At 41.7% G+C, this 22089-nt stretch overlaps 1 protein-coding gene across 7 annotated transcripts in view; it reads left to right on the top strand.

Moving 5' to 3' along the window:
• Positions 1-22089, top strand: part of RAB30 (RAB30, member RAS oncogene family) — a 98493-nt gene that overhangs the window by 54116 nt on the left and 22288 nt on the right. For all 7 annotated transcript variants that reach the window (XM_003821987.7, XM_034933458.3, XM_055093775.2 and 4 more), the window contains one exon: positions 20227-20327. In XM_003821987.7, coding sequence (XP_003822035.1) covers positions 20235-20327 — 93 coding nt within the window. In that variant the 5' untranslated portion in view covers positions 20227-20234. The remainder of the gene's footprint in view (positions 1-20226; positions 20328-22089) is intronic.

Below are 22089 nucleotides of genomic sequence, written 5' to 3'. Positions count from 1 at the left end.
AAGTAAGTCATTATATGAAAAAGACACTTGCACACACATGTTTATAGCAGCACAATTCACACTTGTAAAAACATGGAACCAGCTTAAATGCCCATCAACCAATGAGCAGATAAAGAAAATATGCGATATATACACCATGATATACTACTTAGTCATAAAAAGCAATGAAATAATGGCATTTGCAGCAAGCTGGATGGAGTTGGAGATCATTATTCTAAGTAAAATAATTCAGGAATGGAAAATTAAATATCGTATGTTCTCACTTGTAAGTGGGAGCTAAGCTATGAGGATGCAAAGGCATAAGAATGACATGGACTTTGGGGACTTGGGGGGAAAGGTGGGAGGGGGCTGAGGGATAAAAGACTACACATTGGGTACAGTGTACACTGCCTTTGGTACACTGCACCAAAATCTCAGAAATTATCACTAAAGATCTTAGCCATGTAACAAAAAACCACCTGTTCCCCAAAAACTATTTAAATAAAAAATTTAAAAAAGAAATAAAAATCTCTTTGCTACATTATTATTATTATTTTGATACAGGGTCTCACTCCTGTTGCCCAGGCTGGAGTGCACTGGAACTATCATGGCTCACTGCACCCTCTACTTCCCAGGCTCAAATGATATTCCCACTTCACCCTCTAGTAGCTGGGACTACAGGAGCACACCAACATGCCCAGCTAATTTTTGTATTTTTTGTGGGGACGTAGTTTTGCCATGTTACTCAGGCTGTTCTCGAACTCCTGGGCTGAAGTAATCTGCCCAACTCAGCCTCCCAAAGTGCTAGGATTACAGGTGTGAGCCACCGTGCCCAGCTTCTATACCTTATTAAGTCACTGAAGAGTTTAGCCCCTCAAGTTTTTCCACTTACATTGCACTGTGATTTTTCCATGTCCCCATCCTCCCCTCCAACTCATTCTGAACATGAAAGGGCAACCATTGGGGGTCCTGCAGCTAGTAGGACCCCAGCCAGATGTGCACACATAAATGACATTTGAGTGAAAATGCAATAATAGAAGTCTGTATGAGGAACAGAGTTTGCTTACATCGAAGTGAGAAGGGGGTGTGTGTTTGCATTGGTGCTCCCAAGTTCTCTGAAGCTTCCTTCCGACTCTGTTATGATTATCTTCAGAGCCTGGAGTTGGGACCTTTTGCAAATGCTGTTGTATATATTACGGTCAATTGTGTAGAAAGAGAATGCACTTGCAAGTCAAAACACCTGGATTAGTGTCCTGGCTTCACTGCCTACCAATGTATTTGTTAGCCTTGGGCACATTTTTAACTTTTTAAGATTAAGTCTTATAGATCTTTGTAATTTGTAATTAGGCCCCCTGTCTCTGCCATCATTAAATTTATCTAATCACTGGATTATTTTCAGTAACAAATAAATATGCTGTAGTATTTCTTATCTGAAAAGAAACCAACCTTCCCAAATTCCCACAACCTTTTAAAATTTTGTCTCTTAAATATTGCAAAATAAATTTATTTTTTAACTTAAAAATCTGTTGACATTAGATCCCCTGTAGCTATCTCCTAGTTTCTCTGTTTCTTTTCTCAGAAACACTTACATAAGTTGTCCATAGTTTTGGTCTGACTTTCTCCTCCACTCCCCCAATTCTAATCTCTTTTTCTCATTTCATCAGGACCGTCCTTGTCTCTGTCAACCAGTGGCCTTCATGTTGCCAAATCTAAGGCCACTTCGTTGTTTTTTTGTTTGTTTGTTTTATTTTGTTTTGAGACAGAGTCTCACTCTGTTGCCCAGGCTGGAGTACAGTGGCATGATCAGAGCTCATTGCATCCTCAACCTCCCTGGCTCAAGCAATCCTCCTGCCTCAGCCTCCTCAGTAGCTGGGACTACAGACACGTGCCACCATGACCAGCTAATTTTTGTATTTTTTGTAGAGATAGGGTTTCGTCATGTTGCCCAAGCTGGTCTCAAACTGCTGGTCTCAAGGGATCTGCCTGCCTCATTCTCCCAAAGTGTTGAGATTACAGGCATGAGCTACCATGCCCAACCCATCTCTTTGTTTTAATCTTAGTTATTCTCTTAGCAGCATTTGACAAGACTGATCACCATTTTCTTTGACACTCTACTTCTTGATTCTCTTCCTACCTCTCTGAGCTTTCTTCAGTCACCTTCTTCCCTCAATCTCTAAATGGTGATATGCCCAGGTTCTGAAATGGCCCTCTTCTCTATTTATCCACTCTCCATAGATATCCTCTGATAATTCAATGGCTTTAAATAACATCCATTTGCTAGTGACCCTCATGTTTGTATCTTTAGCCTCAGACTCTCTCTCTGGAACTTCAGATTCATGTCCACATAGATGTCTGAGAGTCCTTACATTTCCTAACATGGCCAAAAGAGGACTCTTGATTTCAGCTCCACTCCAATCTCGCTGTTTTCCCAATCTTCCCAACTTCACAAAGTGGTGCCATTATCCCCCCATGTGCTCAAGTCAAATATCTAGGTATTACTTTTCATTTCTTTCTTTCTTTCCCATCCTCTTTCCAATCCTTTAGCAAGTTCTATCTTCTCTATCTTCAAAAACACTCCAAAATTTATACCCTTCTCTCCATCTCCACTACCAGCACCCTGGTCCAAGCCATATGATCTCTCACCTAGACTATTTGCAGTAGCCTCCTAACTAGTCTGTTTGTTTCTACTGGTATCCACACCATCATACCCTCCATTATAGAGACTAGAAAAAAATTTTAAAAATGTTAATTGGTTTGTGTCACATTTCTTAAAAGCCTCTACGTGGCCTTACATTGAACTCAGAATGAAATCCAAACTCCTTGCCCTGGCTTTCCAAGCTCTATGTGACCTGTCCCACAGCAGTCTCCCAGTTCTCTTCTTGTTGACCATGTGCTCAGCCTCAGTGTCCCTTCTTTCAGTTCCTTGAACATGCCAAGCTCATTGTCACATAGGGCCCCTGTACTTGCTGATCTCTATGCCTGAAATGTACTTCTTCCATTCTTCATGTGCTTGACTCGCCCCTTCCTTCCTTCCTCTTTCTTTTCTTCCTTTCCTTTCCTTTCCCTTCTCTCTTCCTTCCTTCCTGCCTCCCTCCCTCCCCTTCTCTTTCTTTCTTTCTCTTTCTCTCTTTCTCATTCTTTCTCTTTCTCTCTTTCTTCTTTTTCTCCTTGCCTCCCTCCTTCCTTCCTTCCTTCCTCTTTCTTTTTTCTTTCTTTCTTTCTTTTCTTTCTTTCTTTCTTTGTCTCTCTCTCTCTCTCTGCCTCTGCCTCTCTCTTTCTTTTCTTCTGTCTCCCCCTGTCTATCTTTCCTTTCAAAAGGAAAGAGGTCTTAGTCCGTTGCCTTGATTGGAGTGCACTGGCATCATCAAAGCTCACTGCAGACCTCCTGGGCACAAGGGACCCATCTGCCTCAGCCTCTGAGTAGCTGGGACTACAGCTGTGTACCACCACATCCAGCTAATTTTTAAATTTTTTGTAGAGATGAGGTCTCACTGTGTTGTCCAGTCTGGTCTTAAACTCCTGGTCTCAAGTGTTCCTTCTGCCTCAGCCTCCCAGAGTGCTGGGATTACAGGTGTGAACCACCAAGCCTGGTCTGGCTCTTTCTTATTCAATTCTCATCTTAAATATACCCACTTCAGAGAGAACTTCTGTGACAGCTATCCAGTCTTTTCCTCCTGTTTTAATTCTCTACTAGCACTTATCACTGTCTGATACTTTTCTTGTTTATTTATGTATATGCTTATTTTCCCATTCATTCATTCATTGCTCTATTTTTATGCTGTATGAGAGGGGGACCTTGTCTTCTTGTTCATCATGGTATCCCCTGCTTCTGGGTATGTGACTTGCACATAGTAGATGCTCAGTACAAATGTATGAAATGAGTGAATGTTTTTCTCACCTGTAAAATGTAGAGGCCAACACTTATGTCTCAGAGTTGTTGAGGACTTGCATTATCTAATTTGATAATGCAGGTAAAGTGGATAGGTCTGTGTCTAGCACATTGTTTTTATAGAAACTATTATTTTCTAAGTATCTGGCTTATTGTAGACATTCAATAAAGGTTAGTTCTCTTTCTTTATTTGTTGCAGTCTGGATCTCCTGCAGTATTTTATATTTAATTGACCTGCACTTTGGGTCCTCCAATGCACACAGAGACACTGCATTGTAGCAAGGTTTGACTTTCTCTTGGGAAATTATAGTTTTCTTCTCTTTGGTTATATGATCTTTGCCAATTAACTCTCCTTAAGATCAAATTGCTTTGGGGTTTGATTTCCTCATCGTAGTGTTTAGTTTCTCTGGAAAGCACTCTCAGCTTTTGTGTGTACTGATCAGTTTTTCTTTTGCATTTATTTAATATTTAGTCTACTGAAGTGTCAGGCAATGAGAATACAGATAGGAATTTGCAGGAGCCTCTGTCCTTAAGGCCTAGTGGAGGAAACAGGATACATAAACCAACAAGAATAATAAAGTGTCTGGCCAGGCGCAGTGGCTTATGCCTGTAATCCCAGCACTTTGGGAGGCCGAGGCAGGCGAATCACTTGAGGTCAGGAGTTTGAGACCAGCCTGGCCAACGTGGTGAAACCCCTGTCTCTACTAAAAATACAAAAATTAGCCAGGCATGGTAGTGCATGCCTATAATTCCAACTACTAGGGAGGCTGAGGCAGGAGAATTTCTTGAACCCAGGAGGCGGAGGTTGCAGTGAGCCGAAATCACACCATTGCACTCCAGCCTGGGCAACAGAGTGAGACTCTGTCTCAAAATAATAAAAATAAAAATGAAAATAAATTTTAAAAAAAGTGTCTATGGAGAAACTCTGCAGAACATAGAGGAGGCACAAAGTAGAGAGTGACCAATTCACAGGGAGGGTGGGGGTATGGTTTGAGAGATAATTGGTTGTTTACCACCCAATAAAGAGAGATGAGCCCTGTGAGTAAAGGTGTGAAGGGATGAACCTGTCTAGGGGCCCACGCTCTGGGAACTTGGCAAGACTGCGTGATCATAGCGGTAGTCATAGTGGTAACAGGTCATGAGAAGCAAAGCCTGAAAGATACGAGGTGCTGGGCTGTGGAGGGCTCTGCATGCCCTGCTGGAGAATTTGAACTTTCGCCCAACAATAACAATAACAGTAGCAGCACCTAACATTTACTGAGCACTTCCTCTTTGCCAGGCCCTCTTCTTTGTACTTTATTGTATTAATTCCTTTAATCTGCACAACGGTCCTATGGGGTAAGTACCGTTATTATCCCCATTTGTAAATAAATACACATAGGATAGGTATTGAATTTGTTCTTAAAAATAATAATAAATAAATAAATGTAGGCACCAAGAGGACAAGGAACTTGCCCAGGGTCACCCAACTCATAAAGAGCATTCAGAGCATTCAGAAAGAGCAGTCTGAGGATTCAGACTCAGGCAGTGTGGCTCCAAAGTTTGCCCTCTTAACCAGGGCACTGTACTACTTCTTACAGACAACTATGTGGGGGCAGCCAGAGCCCTGGAAGAGTTTTAAGTGTGGGAATGACATGATTAGATTAGTTCTTTGGAGAGGCTGCAGTGGAGTCGCATTGCATCTTGTACAAGTGTTCATTTCTAAAAGCATTGGAGGCAAAAAATGTCAAGTTCCATTTCTTCTTGCCTCTGAGTGAGGTTTGCTATGCTAGTGGTGGCATACCACATCTTAGGCAGTCCAACACAGCAGCTTTTTTCCTCTATCCTTAGAACAGAGGACAGAGTCTTTGGAAGACATGCATATAATAGATGAATCATCAGTTTGTGTTGAGGGACTCTGTTGTTTGAAAAGCACAAAAGTATCACACTCCTGCAGAAACTGAGCCCCTCAGTGGTGACAACAGACTCAGCCTCCCCTCATTTAGTGCATGTCCAAGCCTGTGCATTGCTTAGATAATGTTTTTCCCTGCCCTTGTTTCTCTCTCTAGAGAAGTCCATAGTGATATGGGTGCGTGTTAGGCCTGTGATGGTCTGCATTGCATTTGGCAGCAGAATGGAAGAAGGACAGCCTGCAAGTGGGGAGGCAGGAAGAAGGCAGGGAAAACAAGCAGAACACAGCAGCTGCTGCCCAGCTACCAGAGTCTGGCCTTGGTGAAGGGCAGGGCAGGAGGCCAGGAGAGTAAGGGTATGAGAAATGTAAAGAAAGTTAAATATTCTGGACCTAATGACCAATTTAATTGGTTTCCTTCAACTTTCTTCTGATCTGAAAACTTAGTACATCATTGTATCATTTTGTTTTCAGTCTGTTAAATGCCTTTCTAATTCCAACTACATTATTCAGTCTTCCAGCTTTAATATACAGTACTCACCATGTTCTTGGCTTATGGCTACTGAAATAGACCTAAGAGTCATCTACAGGTGTTAGGAACCTTGATTGGTCCATTTATTTTGTCATAGTGGTACAATATTCTCTTTTTTACTTACAAACTGACATTATGTGGGGTCTCTTGATAGCCACCATTATGTTATAGTACAAGATTTATATTAAGTTCTCTGGTTTCTCAAAATTGAAATGATTTTGTAACTGCTTTAAAGAAATGTTGATGTGATTACAACAACGATCAAAACAAAACCAAACCAGCCAGTACATAGGAAAAAGAAACTAGGAGAAACACATCAAAATGTTGACAGTGATTGCATTTGTATTGGCAATTTTATTTTTCCCTTTTCTGTATTTCTAAAGTTCTGAAAATGTGTCTATGGTACATACAAAATGTTAACAACTTGTTTTTTAAAAAATAACAAACATCAAAAATAAAAGGTCTCTGTAATCTCATAATTCTAGCATAACACATTTTTACTTTTGAAATGCCCTTGTTGATATACATGTGTATTTTTCATAGCTGCAGTCCTGACAAATGCAGCTTTGCAAATTCTTTTCATTTTACAGCCTATTGTCAACATTATTTCATTTTTCTACACAGTTTTCATAATTGGCATTTCTAATGGCTGCCTTGCATTCCATGGTGTTGATGTTCTATATGGAACTTTCCTTTGGACATTTTGATTGTTTCTAGTTCTTTACTGTTTTAGATAAGAGGTAATGAGTATTTTTGTTCATTTGGCATTTTGGGTTCGTTCAGTTATTTCCCTAAAGTGAATTCTCAGCAGTGAGCTAACTGCATGAAAGGTTTGGATTCTTTTATGGCTTTTCGTATGTGCCAAGTAAGACCCTGCCTTCTGGAAGAGCCCATTGAATGTGGATGGTCACTGGCTTCATATATGTGTACCTGTCCCATGTTTCCCTCCCCACTATTGAGCCCCTAAGATATTTTAATAATGTGCATTGGAAAAGATATAAATATAAAAAAAAGGAAATAAGCTATTCATAATCTCACCACCCAGAGGTAAGAATTTTAAAAATTTATTTCCTTCTAAGTATTTATTTATTTATTTATTTATTTATTTTAGAGACAGGATTTCACTCTGTCTGGAGTGCAATGGCGTGATCACAGTTCACAGTAATGCCTAACTTCTAGGCTCAAGAGATCTTCCCACATCAGCCTCCTGAGTAGCTAGGAGCATAGACATATGACACCACACCTGGCTAATTTTTAAATTTCTTGTAGAGGTTGGGTCTTGCTGTGTTGCCTGGGCTGGTCTCAAACTCCTGGCCTCAAGCGATCCTTCCTTCTTGCCCTCCCAAAGCACTGGGATAACAGGCACAAGCCACCACGCCCAGTCCAAGTATTTATTTCATAATGCTGTATCATGTGGCTTCTCTGTTAGCCCTTCTCTATTGGTATATAGAGGTTTTACTTCTCCCTCCATCTTGGGGGTCATCTTAGCCAGATGTGGTGGCCCACACCTGTAATCCCAGCACTTTGAAAGTCCAAGGCAGGAGGATCACTTGAGGGCAGGAGTTCAAGACCAGCCTGGACAACATAGTGAGACCACATCTCTACAGAAAGTAAAAGTAAGTAAATAAGTAAATCTTTGTGCACATTTAGGAAGCATTCTGTAGGAAAATTCCCAGGAGCAGAATTTTCCTCTTGCTGGGTTGAAGTGTGTGGACCTTGTGAAGGCTTTTGATGAGTATTGAAAGGCTTTTGATGAGTATTGAAAAGTTGCTATTGAGGAAAGTTGTGCCTCTTTCTACTTCACCTGTTAATGTTTGGATGCCATTCCTGCCTTCAGTAGGTTAACACCAGTGGCCATTTATTTATCTGTTTATCTTGAAATAAGTTTGGACCTCTCTGGTCTTTTGTTATTTGTTTTTATTTTATTTTATTTTATTTTATTTTATTTTATTTATTTTTGGTGTTTTTGGCTCCCTGGGCATGTTGTTCCTGGGATTAAAATCCCAGAATTTATATTTTCTTTAGGATTTCCCTCAGGTTCCATCTGTTGCTAAATTTTACACATCCACATCTTCCATCCTGTACCCTGCAGCATGGTTACAGAATTCTTGATTTCATAGACTTTTTGAAATCTGGAACTCTTTGAAAGAGACTACTTATTTTGGCTTAAAAATTTCCCTGTTTTTGGCCAGGCGCGGTGGCTCACGCCTGTAATTCCAGCACTTTGGGAGGCCGAGGCGGGCGGATTGCCTGAGGTCAGAAGTTTGAGAACAGCCTGGCCAACATGGTGAAACCCAGTCTCTACTAAAAATATGAAAATTAGCCAGGCATGGTGGCGGGTACCTGTAATCCCAGCTACGTGGGAGGCTGAGACAGAATTGCTTGAACCTGGGGCATGGAGGTTGCAGTGAGCTGGGATCTCACCATTGTACTTCAGCCTGGGTGATGAGAAACTCTGCTCAAAAAAAAAAAAAAAAAAAAAAAAAAAAACAAGTTTCCTGCTTTTTGGCCATTTCTTTAATAAATACTTGTTGAATTCAAGTTTGAGGAGCTCAGGATTCATTGTTATGTGATGGAGTCTAACGTATATGGGAATTGAAGAGAGGTGAATTTGGGCCAGATTATGAAGAGCCTTGTTACACCATCCTACCTAAGGAGTTGAACTGCATCCTCAAGGCTGATAATTAGTTGGCACTTTTGGGAAAACACTTTGTAGACTGGCCGCAGGGAACCTGGTTAGAAGTCCACAGTAGGCTGGGTGGGGGAGAGCTGACTAGTCCCTGAGCCATGTTGGTGCAGTAGGGACAGGGTAAGCAGGGGTGTATTCAAGCAGGCCTTGGTGACAGATAGGTTATGGTATGCTGTGTGAGTGTGTGTGCATGTGTGTGCGTCCATCCCTGTTGAGGGAAAATTTGTACCCTATCTTCTGCATAAGAATTTGCCATGATACAGGAATTTGCCAAGATAATGCACTGGAAAACACTTAGGAAACTAAAAGTGCTCTATAGATGTAAAAACATTGATAGTAACAGTATGTAAGAAATTCTGCCCAATGGGGTTGATTCAAGGATGCAATAATGGCCTGGTGTGTGTAAAGCTCTAGACAAGTAGTCATTCTTTTGCTTGACACAGGACCTGTCACAAACTTGGGAGAGTTCTTTTTTTGTCTTCATCTATTCAGGTTGCTGAGCATGTGGACACTTGCTTCCCTCTCACTTTTTCTCCTGCTTCCAGTGAGGAGGGAATATGAACAGCTGAGGGAGGGGTCCAGCCTGGTGTGACAGTCTTCCAACAGGGAGAAGACATCTCTGTTCCTGGTAGGCCTCTGATCTCCGGGGCAGAGGACCATCAGGGGAAAGACTTGAGCCCAGTTCTGAGCCGTGGCCCTGACCTCTGGCTGCCTGGCCAGGCTGCTTTGTGTGTTCAGCCCGGTGGGAGGAGACTGAATAAGCCGATAAGAAGGTTCTTCCGGTCCAGCCAAGCAGGCGCAGGGAAGCTTCTGCAGAGGAAAGATTAGACACGGTCCCTGATTTAGAGAATACAAGGGGGAAGGCAATGGGGCAAAGCCCAGAGCTCTTTGCAGTGGTGTTGTTTATTGTTGGAGGAGGACAACAGAGGGAGCCCCACCTGCTTGTGCAGAAGACAGAAACAGCAAGTTGGGTCTGCAGGTGCCTTTTTAAGGGCAGTTTAACAAACATGTTTTGCAGACAGAAGTCTCCAACTTGGAAGGGGGTCGATGAGTGGGAAGGGTATCCTTTTTCTTCCCCCAGGAAACAAAGCAGGAGTATTTCCAGGCACATCTGAGCCTCTTTGTCAAGCACCTGCTCCCAGGTGCTGTGGTACGAAACAAATTAGCCCCGCCTGGGGAGTTAACTGAGTGGGTCCTAAGCGGTGGCCTCTTCCCTTCTCTTCTCACCTATATGTGGAAAACCAAATCTGTGCTTAGTGTAGGGATGCTCCCCATGGCCAGCTTCTCACTATGGCAGAAAGAGCACCAGAAGATAATTCAGGTGTTTGCTTGGGTTAATGCTGATGAAATGCTGCTTTGTGGAATCATTCTCATGTTTGGAATCCCAAATCCGTTTTGTATTTCTAGGAATTAGGAAAATATCAAACATAATATATGAAGAATAAAATAAAATATTTGATTGTCTTGATTTTTGAAAATAGTATTATGGAGGTCTCAGGCCTGCTTTATTTTTCATTTTCATTTTTACTTTTTGCATATCTTAAAAAGTATTCTAAGGGCTGCTTCTGAGCTGCTTCCTCCTAACTCCACCCCCAATCCATGGCATGTGTTCATGCCAGCCACCCCTGACAGTTTTGTCTGTGGCCTTGCCCAATGGAGATTTATATTTGCAGATCTTATTTGTCCTGGAAGCAGCTCTGATTTGGAGTCAGGGGACCTGTGTTTGCTCTTCTGGCTCTGTTGCTTACATGCTGCGTGGCCTGAGGCAAGTCACTATCTTGGTTTCAAATCTCATTTCTGTAAAATGGGGAGAAAAAGATGAGCTCCTTCTGCTTCCTCAGAAATGTTCTGTGTCAGAGTGAAGTGAGAGTAATTTCTAAGCTGTAAGAATGTGTGAGAGTTTTGTTTTTATTCATGACACAAGCAAGCTATTGTTTGATCCATTGGTTTTGGCTGCCATACTGTGGATACTTGGTTTTGAGGGAAGTTGGTCTGAAAGAATGAATCCTCCTTGTAGAGACTCACTATGCTGAGACATGGTTTAGAGAAAGCAGTGATACACACAATGAACTGGAAAAGCAACTCCAGAGTCTGGGTGGGACATTCCTTCCTGGGGTCCCTGTCCCATGAAGGGGTGCAGCTGGGCAAAGAGAAAGACACAAAGATTGAAACAGAGTACCCCAAATAGATTTTTTTTAAAACAGGGCCTTTCTCCCTGTATTAGGAAAACTGTCTTGCTTTTGAAGCACTACTATAGACTGAATAAAAAGGCAGAGTATAATTTAAGAGTTGGAGGTTATCTTCTTTCCTAGAAAGAGCTAAATATTATAGCCTCCCCAGGGGCAACTACTGTTGCCAGTTTCTTTTGTGTCATTCCAAAAATATCTTGTGCCTATACAGATATAGAATCACATGCCCCCGCCCTTTCTTCATACTGTAAACACACCATTCTTTGCCTTGCTTCTTTCATTTAATACATCTTGCAGATATCCATAGCAGGCTGTGTGCTGGTCCATTGTTGTATGGCTACCTTAATCTATATAACCATTTTCTGCTAATGGACTTTTAGGTTGTTTTTATAATTGCTATTCCAAATACCGTTGTAATAAATATCCTACTACATGTGCCTTTGTGAGTATAAATGTGATAGATTCCTAGAAGTGCAATTGCTGGGTCAGAGGGTTTGTAATAGCGTTTTTAGCTTTAAATCAATAGTGCTCTCCATAGAGGTTGCATTGATTTACCTCCCACCAGTAGTATACAAGTGCCCCATTTCTCCATAGTGTCACCAGTACAGGATAAACTTGGCCAATCTGAGATGAATGGCCTCTTATTATAACTACATATAGTTAAAATTATAATTTATAAGTATAAATTTACTATAGTTTGAATTTACTTTTGTGAGTAAGGTTGATCAGTTTTTTAAAAAAAATATGTAAGTGCTATTTTTATTCCTTTCCTGTGAATTATCTGCTCATGTCCTTAGCCTATTTTTTCTAGTCGGTTATTGAATTTTTCTTATTCATTTTGTAGGAACTTCTTATGCATGTAATCAATTAGACCTTAATAATATATATTGCAGTCAGTTCTTCATTTTTATTGTTTTGCCATACAGAATTTTTGAAACATTTAGTGAAATTTCTCAGCCTTTTTACTTTATAGCCTTGATTTTGAGTAATTCTTAGAAAGCCTTCTCTACTTTAAGATTTTATATATATATATATATATATATATAATGTTTTCTTCTAGTACTTTTATGCCTTCAGTTTTTTAGATCCAAACTTTGAATCCATCCAGAATTTATTTTAGTATAAGGAGTGAGACAGATCTCCAACTTAATTTTTTTCCACAAAGACCTGGGTTTTGAATCCAGGCACTTTTACTCATTAGCTGTTTGATTTTTGAACTAATTAATCTCTCTGAACCTCAGTTTTCTTATCTGTATAATGGGAATATTAATACCCATTTGATGGCCTACTGAAAAGATTAAATAAGATTACATGTGGAAAACATTTAGCACCGTTCCTAGCACACAGTGTGTTCAAATCACGGTCCAAGTGGCCAGGAACCTGGGGACACAGTGTGTGTTCTGGCAGAGGAGAAATTCTAGGTAGCCAGGATACAGAGGCCACCTTGTGACTCACTAGTGTGTCAGAGTATAAGTCACTTCATTACCTAAACCCTCAGTTTCCTCACTTGCAGAATGAATGATTAGAGCTTTCTCTTGAGGTTGTTGGGAGGTCCAGATTAGATAATGTCTGTGAAAGAATTTTGTAAACTATAAAGGGCAACGTAAAAATGCTGGAGTTTACAGTCTGGTGAATAAGGAGCAGCCACAGCACAGGTGCGTGTTTGACATTTGTGGCCAAGGAGAATAATTAACTTGCAATAACATGAAATTAGCAGCTGATGTAAAGCAAGTGAGCTTGTAGCAGTTGATTATAGTAATGGTTAGTAATTGCCTCCTAGTGATTAAGCAATAATGAGCTTCCAGGGACAGAACCTTGTTAGGCGGAAAGATGGATGAAAGGCTTTCAATTCAGTGTGCACTTACTGAACACAGCAGTGGGACAAGCAGAGACAGGTGTCTTGTTGAGGTACAGTCTTTGTCCTTAAGGATAGTAGGGGGTGAGAGACACATAAAGCATGGCTCCTTCCATGGGCCTGACACACATGCGGGGATATACTTGGAGGAAGGTCCACAGTGCTCTGGGATCATCAAAGAGGGTGAGACTCACCTGCTGAGCCCCCTGTGCCAGTCTGAACCCACCTTCCAGAGTCTGACCCAGATTCTAAAGAACCCCTATGATGCCTTCTTGAAATTTTACTTGCCCTTTTTTATTCCTCTGGTTGTTTTGGATTTATCAGGGATATCTTGTTTCTCATGCCCTGCCCATCGCCCTCCACAGCTTCTGGGCAAGCATGGTGTTATGCCTAGGGCCTCTATTTCTACTGTGACCTGAGTACTCAGATGGGATGTCCAGTTCATTTTGAATTTCAGGTAAACAACAAACTTTAAAATATGTCTCATGCAATATTTGGAACAAATTTATATTAAAGTGTATTTGTTGCCATCTGACCATCTGAAACTGAAATTTGACATGGTCAGGGTGATATGACCTGGATTTCTTATTATTTATTTTTAAAAAACTATATCTGGCAACCCTACCTGGGCAGCTCTTATTTCAAATGCTATAAAATATAATAGTGTTTACTACACTAATGTTTCATGGAGCCCTAGTAGCAAGGCATATATAAAAGGTGTTTTATATGAGAAAAGAATTCTCAGCTAAAATCATGTTTGGTAAATCCTGTATTAAATGAAGTTAACTGGCCTTCGTTATGGGAATTTTCAGAACATTTTAAACCTCCAAGATTGGGTGATAGTATTTAGTATTTCTCAAAGTTATGTTACTGTGAAGCTATCCTCTACATCCCCCACTTACTGAGTATCTAGGGTCATATGACCAAATGTTGAATGAATTTTGAGGGTCTCTGGTAATCGGTTCTATTTGCAGACCATGAGTTCTGATTTTGGGTTTTGGGAAAATACCATTCTATAGAAAAAAATTTATATAATTCTATTTTTTTTAAATTAACAAATTTGTAATAAAATATACACATAGACACGAGTGTATATAAAGAAAAAGACTAGAGCCAGGTGTGGTGGCTCATGCCTATAATCCCAGCACTTTGGGAGGCTGAGGTGCGTGGATCACCTGAGGCTGGGAGTTTGAGACCAGTCTGACCAACATGGAGAAACCCCGTCTCTACTAAAAACACAAATTACCCAGGCATGGTGGCGCATGCCTGTAATCCCAGCTACTGGGGAGTCTGAGGCAGGAGAATCGCTTGAACCCAGGAGGCAGAGGTTGCGGTGAGCCGAGATCACGCCATTGCACTCCAGCCTGGGCAACAGGAGCAAAATTCCGTCTAAAAAAAAGAAAAAAGAAAAAGACTAGGAGGATATATACCAGAATGCTAACTGTAATTATTCCCCAGAGAAGGTCTGGGTAGGGAAAGAGATGATAGATGATTTTCTTTTCCTTTTCGCTTGTCTGTATTTTCTGCAGTCAGTATATATGACTTTTGTCAGAATGGTGGGAAAAACCATTTATATATTTTTAAAAGGAGTACCTTTCCATATATTATCTTATTTGCCTCTCATGCAACTCACTGGTATAGATTCTAATATCATCCCCATTTTATGGATAAGGAAACCACACAGTGCTCTTTAACAGATCCAGGCCCTCTTGCTTCATCGCCTATGCTGCCTCTTTGATATGGAAGCATAACCACACTTGCTGTTGTGGGAAGGGGCCTTGTTGCCTGTTTACCCAGCCCCTCCATTTACAGACCAAGTCAAGGCCCAAAGGACCTGCCTGAGACACACAGTTTTTGAATAAGGACAAGTCACCAAAATATTTTAGGGGACTAGGGTTTGGAGGTGTGTCAGAAAGTTGGGGAGAAGACCTGGCCTCTGACTTTATCTGTTATATTGAGCCCCAAAGGGAAAGAGGAAAAATGCACAGGTGTGCAACAGTGAATACAGGCTTTTTTAAGGCCACTTATTCATTTATTTATTGACAGAGTCCCACTCTGTTGCTCAGGGTGGAATGCAGCAGTGTGATCATGAGTCACTGCAACCTTGAACTCCTGGGCTCAAATGATCCTCCTGCCTCAGCCTCCCAAAGTCCTAGGGTTACAGGCGTGAGCCACCACGCCTGGTAAAGGCCACTTTTAAAGAATGGTTTAAATGTTGCCAAATTCACATTGCTTAGAGTGGTTTTTGTTTTTCTTTTTAAGCTTTTCATACTAGATTTCTTTTCCTGTATCTTTTTAAAATTCATTTTTTCATCTTGCTTATCTATTTTTCCAGTTTGAATCTTATCCATATATCCATTTATTTACAACTATTGTGGTGACGATGATATTGGGCATTTTGCTTGCTCATCTGTGCTCCTGTTTATATTCCCTATGCCTGGTACTTACTTACAGGGATGAATGATGACTGAATTGTGAGAGTGATGCAGCTAAAGTGTGACTTCAGGTCCTGAAAGAATCCTGGGCTGGAGGGCACGGTGAGGAGCAGCGCTTGTGTAATCTGAAGTCAGTGTCTGGCTCCATCAGTGTGGGTGTGTTGCTTCCGGAGCAGGGAGATTCTAGAACACTGTAGTTCAAAGGGCCTGGGGACTCATTCAACTGAGCCTCTAGCCCTCATGACAGAGAGACAATGTCAATTACAAGGCAGGGGGTAGCAGCATCCTGTTGCAGAAAGAACTAGGCTTTGGGGTCAGATGGATCTAGGTTTGAATCCTGTTCCTGAGACTAACTAGCTGTGTGATTTTAGGATGATATCTCTGTCTCAGCTTCCTCTTCTGCAAGTTAGGGATAATAATATGAGTACTTACATCATAGAGTTATGAGGATTAAATGAGCAAATACATGTAGGAGAGTACCCAGGACATAAAAAGCACTGAATAAGTGCCAGCTGTTATCAATGTTAACAATAATAGAATATAAAATACTGCAGTAGTGTTTGGTAGTAGCATATCTTGTGGCGTGTCTACTCCCCAGATGAGGCATGACTTTTGTTGTCAATTTAGGGCTGGGTGTAAATGCTTCTGAATGGGTTTCCCTTATTCAGGGGGAAACGCTGTCTCATCACATGGGGATTGGTGATGCCTGGGCTGTTACTTTATGTACCAAACAGAAGGGCTTCGTCAAAGAGTAGAAGTTTGCAGATAATCTTGTGATCTTTTCATTCAGTAATGTGTTTTCCACTAGAAGCAAAACAGTAACTACAACAGATAACCTGGAGTTTACAGTCCAGCTTTACCCATAGACAGCCTGCATTATTAAAGACCAATTGTTACCCAGAGGTCCATTTAAAAAACATGCCACGTCTTGGCGTGGTGGCTCATGCCTGTAATCCCAGCACTTTGGAAGGCTGAGTGGAAGGATTGATTGAGGCCAGGAGTTCAGGACAAGCCCTGGGTAACATAGTGAGACCCTGTCTCTACAAAAAAATTTAAAAAATTAGCTGGGCACAGTGGCTTGTGTCTGTAATCCCAGCTACTTGGGAGGCTGAGGCAGGAGGATCACTTGATCCATGATCGCGCCACTGCACTCTAGTGTGGGCAACAGAGCAAGATCCTGTCTCAAAAACAAAAGAAAGCAAAACAAACAAACAAAAACACATTCAACAGAGCATTAGAGTAATTTCTTATAGAAAGGGGTAGTGTCTTAACTTATGCTGTAGCTTGCTCCAGGTGGTAACCACATGAGATAATGTTCACCATGACAAAGCCTTTTTTTCACCTTCTTTTTCTAAAGGTGCATAATTTGGGCACCGTTAACTTTCTTTAAGAGCCCTGTTTCTAAAGTCTTTACTTTTGACATTCTCCTCTGGATTTCCTGCTTTGGTTCTTTGACCTCCAGCAAAGATGTAGAAATGAGTGTGTGTCAAACAATCTAGGCACAGAAAAAGAATGCAGTCCAGTCCTGTGTTTCCTGTTTCTTATGGGCTTATGAAAGCAGAGAGTTGTGGTCCACAGAGCCTCATGCCTTCCTGCTGTCTGTGTGCCTTTCCGTGAGTTTTATTATTTTTCTTTCTAATAGCGTTATTGAATTTTAGTTTACATATCATGTCCCTGAGTGTTTATCAGGAGTTTGACTTTGATTCTTATTTAAACTTCCACAGGGTGGTACAGTTTTATATTTGAAGCCAGAGGGGAAGAGGAAAGGGTGATCACATTGATTAAGTGCTTGCCTTCATCATGTAATTCATCCATCTTTCTTGAGCTTTTGCTCTGAGCCAGCATTGTGAAAGGCACTTGGGTAGTGGTTCAAGGACATGAATGTGACAGCTAGATTATCTGGGTATGAATCTCAGCTCCACTAGTTATCAGCTGTGGGACCTTACGACTGCTTTTTTAACTTCTCTTGTGTCTCAGCAGCCCCCTCTACCAAATTAGGATACTAATAGTATAGCGTCCCCCTCATAGGGTTGTTTTGAGATTAAATGACTTAATAATATAGAATGAGATGATGATGATGATGGGGAGGGGTTAGGATCTGGACTCAACCTGACACCTCATTGCTCTCATGCTGCTCACAGTCATGAGTGTACATGTGTGTAGGGCTGAGGTGCTGAGGGATGGGGCCAGAGTGTGAGATATGTGAATAATTAATTACAGGTAGCATGGTGAGTTTACAGCAGGAAAGGAGGAGGGCATTGTGGGAGCCTAGAGCAGGGAGGCCCAGGACCTTCATAGGTCAGAGGAGCAGACTGGAGGAAGTCATGTTGAAGCTGAGATCTCGGGGAGGCTTGGGGTGGTGGGGGAGGGTGCGAGGTTCAGTTGTGTTTTGTGTTCTAGGCAGATGGAACAATATATGTGAAGGTCTAAGGAGAAAAGCAATCCCATGGTATTTAAGTAACTGAGGAAATCCAGTGAGCCTAGAATGTGGATTGTGAGGAGAGTGGTAGGAGACAGAGCTGGCAGTGACAGCAGGAACCAGATCATGGAAAATTTGAGAATCCTTTTAAGGAGTTTGGGTGACAAAGAGCCAGGTACTGTCCTTAGGGGCTCCCATTCATTCTTTCATGCATCACAGTTCTGTGGTATAGGTGTTATTGGCCCCATTTTGTTGATGGGGAAGCTGAGGCTTTGAAAAATTGTCATTTGCCCAAAGGCACAGGCTTAGAAGGTCAGTGCAGCCAGGGTATGAACCTTGGTCTCTCTGGCTCCATTTTTCATGATACCATATGCCTTTGGAACATGAAATCTGGTGCTTAGCTTTATGATTTCAGGCCACCCTCTTAATTTCCTTTAACCTCAGTTCACTAATCTGTAAAACAGATAATGTGTTAGTAAATACAAACCTTATATACTTGTAGAAACAAATGGAAATACACATAAAGGGCCAAGTATAATGCTACCACTGCTTATGGACCCAGATTCTTGTACAGAGAAATGTTTTTCCTTCACAGGCCCAATGAACTGGGATGGAACCCCATGAGCTACCTACATGTTGGCTTGGTTGTCAGTCATTTTTCCAAGGATTAATTGAAATCTACACAGACATTATCTTTGCACACAGGGAATTTACTCCCCTGGCTACTTGACAGGTTCAGCTAATTGGGCTCTCCTCTCTGCCCTACAAGCCTGCAGGCATTTGAGCTCCAGGTCTGCTGGTAGGAGTGACCCTGACGCTTTCCCATCTCCCAGCACCCTTCCCCTCATGAGCTCCCTAACTGCCCATTTCCTCTCTCTCCAGAGTCTATTGGGTCTGTTCTGCCTACATCTTAAGAAAAGAGCTCCACTGTTGCACTGTTGGCGCAAATTGTTATTTAGCTTTTTTTTTTTCATTATTTAACTTTTCTCATGTTGGTCTTGAGGGCAGACATTGTCTCTTCTCTGTATTTCCTGTGGTGATAACAGAATACTATAGTAGGCACCCAGTAGATTACAATTGCTTTTACCAGGATAGGGCTTTATGTGTATCAAGGTTGGTTTTTTTTTTTTTAGACAGAGTCTCACTCTGTCACCCAGGCTGGAGTGCGGTGGTGATCTCGGCTCACTGCAACCTCTGCCTCCCAGGTTCAAGCAATTCTTGTGCCTCAGCCTCCTGAGTAGCTGGGATTACAGGGGCACGCCACCACACCTGGGTAATTTTTGTATAAGGTTCTTTTGTAAGTTTTTAAAAATCTTCACAGCAGTCCACTGAAGTAGACAGAGCATTCTTTTAGTTGCCCTTTTAGTCACAGTCTTTCTAGCGCAGTTGGAGAAACTAAGGCCTACACATAAGCAACATGCCCATTAATTAATTTTTTATTTCTATAGGATAGACATTTACAAAGTGTAACTCTGTCCCAGGGGCTAGGAAATAGAGCTGACAGGCATAATCCCATCCCTTAAGGATGAGGCAGATATTTGAACAAACAATTGTATACGGCAAGTGAAGTTTTAGGACAGAGGAGTGTTGAAAGTGTTTAACTTTATTTGGGGAAGATCAGTGAAAGATTCAAAGAGAAAGAGTTGCTGGCATTGGACCTTCAAGGACTTCAAGGTGCAGAAGGGGTGGAAGGGAGGGCATCCCAGGCAGAAGAAATGGCACATACCAAAGCCCAGAGGAGTGAACAGACAGGCACTTTGGGAGGCCCTGTAGCATCAGCATGGCTGGCAGGAGATGTATAGGAGGTAGAGGGGAAAGATGGCTATGACTACCATTTGTAAGACCCTAAGACTTCCAGAAGCAGGAGACTAAAAGGGCCCTTTATAGTTCCTTTCTCTTCATTCAGTCTCCGCATCACTAGCACTTCTTTCCAGAGTCATACACATTCCATAAACGTCCTTTAAGCTCTGGATGGGCTCGCTATTGTCCTTGCTTTTTTGCACCCCAGCTTGCCTACACAGAGGTTTGTCATCTCCTTTTCATGCTGAAAGAAAACAGATTTATCACAGGAGGAAACTGCGACATGATAGCTTGGAGGAATAAAGGTTACCAGGTGAAAGGATATCTGCGTCATTTATTCTCTGTGGCATGAGGTAGCTGAGAAGGAATAAAGTCCGTCTGTGACCAAACACCTGTGTTTCTGTCTAGCTGGCAGGGTCACCGGAGGGGAGCTTTAAATTGCTCTTTAAATGAGTCAGACCTGTTCCCCCGGAGAGAAGGCTGGTGCAGCTTGAGCTCTGTGGGCAAGTCTGACTGGGCCTTTCTCACTTTTGCCTGTGTTTGCCTTGCAGCTGTGTAAATGAGTATGGAAGATTATGATTTCCTGTTCAAAATTGTTTTAATTGGCAACGCTGGTGTGGGGAAGACGTGCCTCGTCCGAAGATTCACTCAGGTAAGGGAACTCGTAAGCCCAGGGTTGGGTTTGTCAGTCTAGCCTGAGGGGTTGGGGGAATCTGTCGAGATGGATGACCAGTTTCAATGCCAGGGTCTTAGCTGTGAGTTCCTGATGCACCCTTTGAAAGCTGCATCTGCTTTGTAGCCAAGGGGTTTTTAAACCACCTCACAGGAGCATGGCCCTGGGAGTCTCCACCAACCCTCCCATGCCTCTTCTTGCTTCCTTTAATGACAAAGGCAAGTGGTTTTGCTGTCAGTGTGCAGTATCAAAACTAAATTATTGGATAAAAGGAAGTTACTAATTAATAATCCCCAGGTGGAAACAAATGAATCTGGATGTCAAACTGAACCTAAATTTTTTAAAACTCTAATACAAATTAAACCAATGAAACTCTGCCTATGCCCCCTTACATCCTCCCAGGAAACCTGAGTGAATCATTTTCATTTAGGACCAAATAGGCCAATTTTCTAAACCTCTTCAGTAGGAATGAAGTGAAAATAGTGAAGAATTATCTGAACTGAATTGAATGGTCTCTCTGGGTTGAATTCAATTCTTATCATATGATCTAAGTACAAGTTCCCTTTGGGACTGCCCTTTTGAGAATCACTGCTGGAGATTATATACTGCTTTTATATAGAAATCATTCCGAAGTTGACCTTTTTTGTGTGTTTTCCCCTGAAAAATATGAATGATACCCTTTGTAGGACCATTACATACATATCTTGAATTTTCATAAAGTACTTGTTCAGCAAGTTGGAACTTGCTCCTCTATCTAAGGCATAGGATAACCTGGTGCTGTGGAAAGAGCACTGGCTTGGGAGTTGAGACATGGGTCTTAGTCCTGGTTCTGCCCCTGGCTTGCTCTGTGAGCCTGGGTAAGTTACCTCCCTTTCTTGGGACTGCCTGTTGCACATCAGGGGCTGGGTGAGCTCCAAGGCCCCTTCCAGCTCTGACAGTCTGTGGTTTTGCGGAAAACGAAAGAGGCAGATTGAATAACAAACAGCTAGAGGGCCCAGAGTCACTTTGGAAATGTCAGAGTTTTTCCCATGATAAGTGAATAGAACCCATGCTTTTTACTAAGCTGTGGCCTGGTGAAATCAAAAGTAACAAGCTAATAGGCATCTGGGCTCAGTCAACCGCCATGGAGATATATTGGAAACTCCAGCTGGTTTTACTTCCACCTAACATTAGTCATATTTTCTGCTTTTGACAAAAGGATAAGACTGCAGAGATGTAGTAAAGTTTTCAGTCCCTTTATCAAAAGTTTCCTTGACCTTGTCTTAGTATTGAAAGGTCGCTTAGAGATTATTCAACCCACCTCTCTCACTTTATAGATGAAAGGTCAGATCTAGAGGGGCTAAATGCCTGCTTAGGATCTTATATTGTGAGATTAGATAGAGTGGCAAGGCTAGGATTAGAACCCGGGTTCCAGGTTCTCAGCCTGATAATTTCTGTCTCCTATACATTCTAACTTCTGAGACCATTCTCTTTAAAAGCACAAACTCTGTCATTAGATGTGAAAATGTCTCCATTTTCAACAGTAATTTTTTGCCAACAAGCTCTTTTTTCTTCTTTCTTATTTGTCTTTTATGTCTACGTTTTACCCCTCCCAGCCCCTCAACTCCAACATAAACTCATATTTCAGAGGCAAGATTATGTTCGTTTTTGTTATTTAGCAGACAGTTAAAATGAACTGGATCTAGCTGTTTTTTAGGCACAGAGGTTGGGGAACAAAATGGTAGGTGAAACATTGGGAAGA

The sequence above is a fragment of the Pan paniscus genome, chromosome 9, assembly GCF_029289425.2.
Source record: "Pan paniscus chromosome 9, NHGRI_mPanPan1-v2.0_pri, whole genome shotgun sequence".
Taxonomy (NCBI): Eukaryota; Metazoa; Chordata; class Mammalia; order Primates; family Hominidae; genus Pan; species Pan paniscus.
The sequence above is the reverse complement of the archived record's forward strand: the minus strand, read 5'-3'. Positions and strand labels throughout refer to the sequence as shown.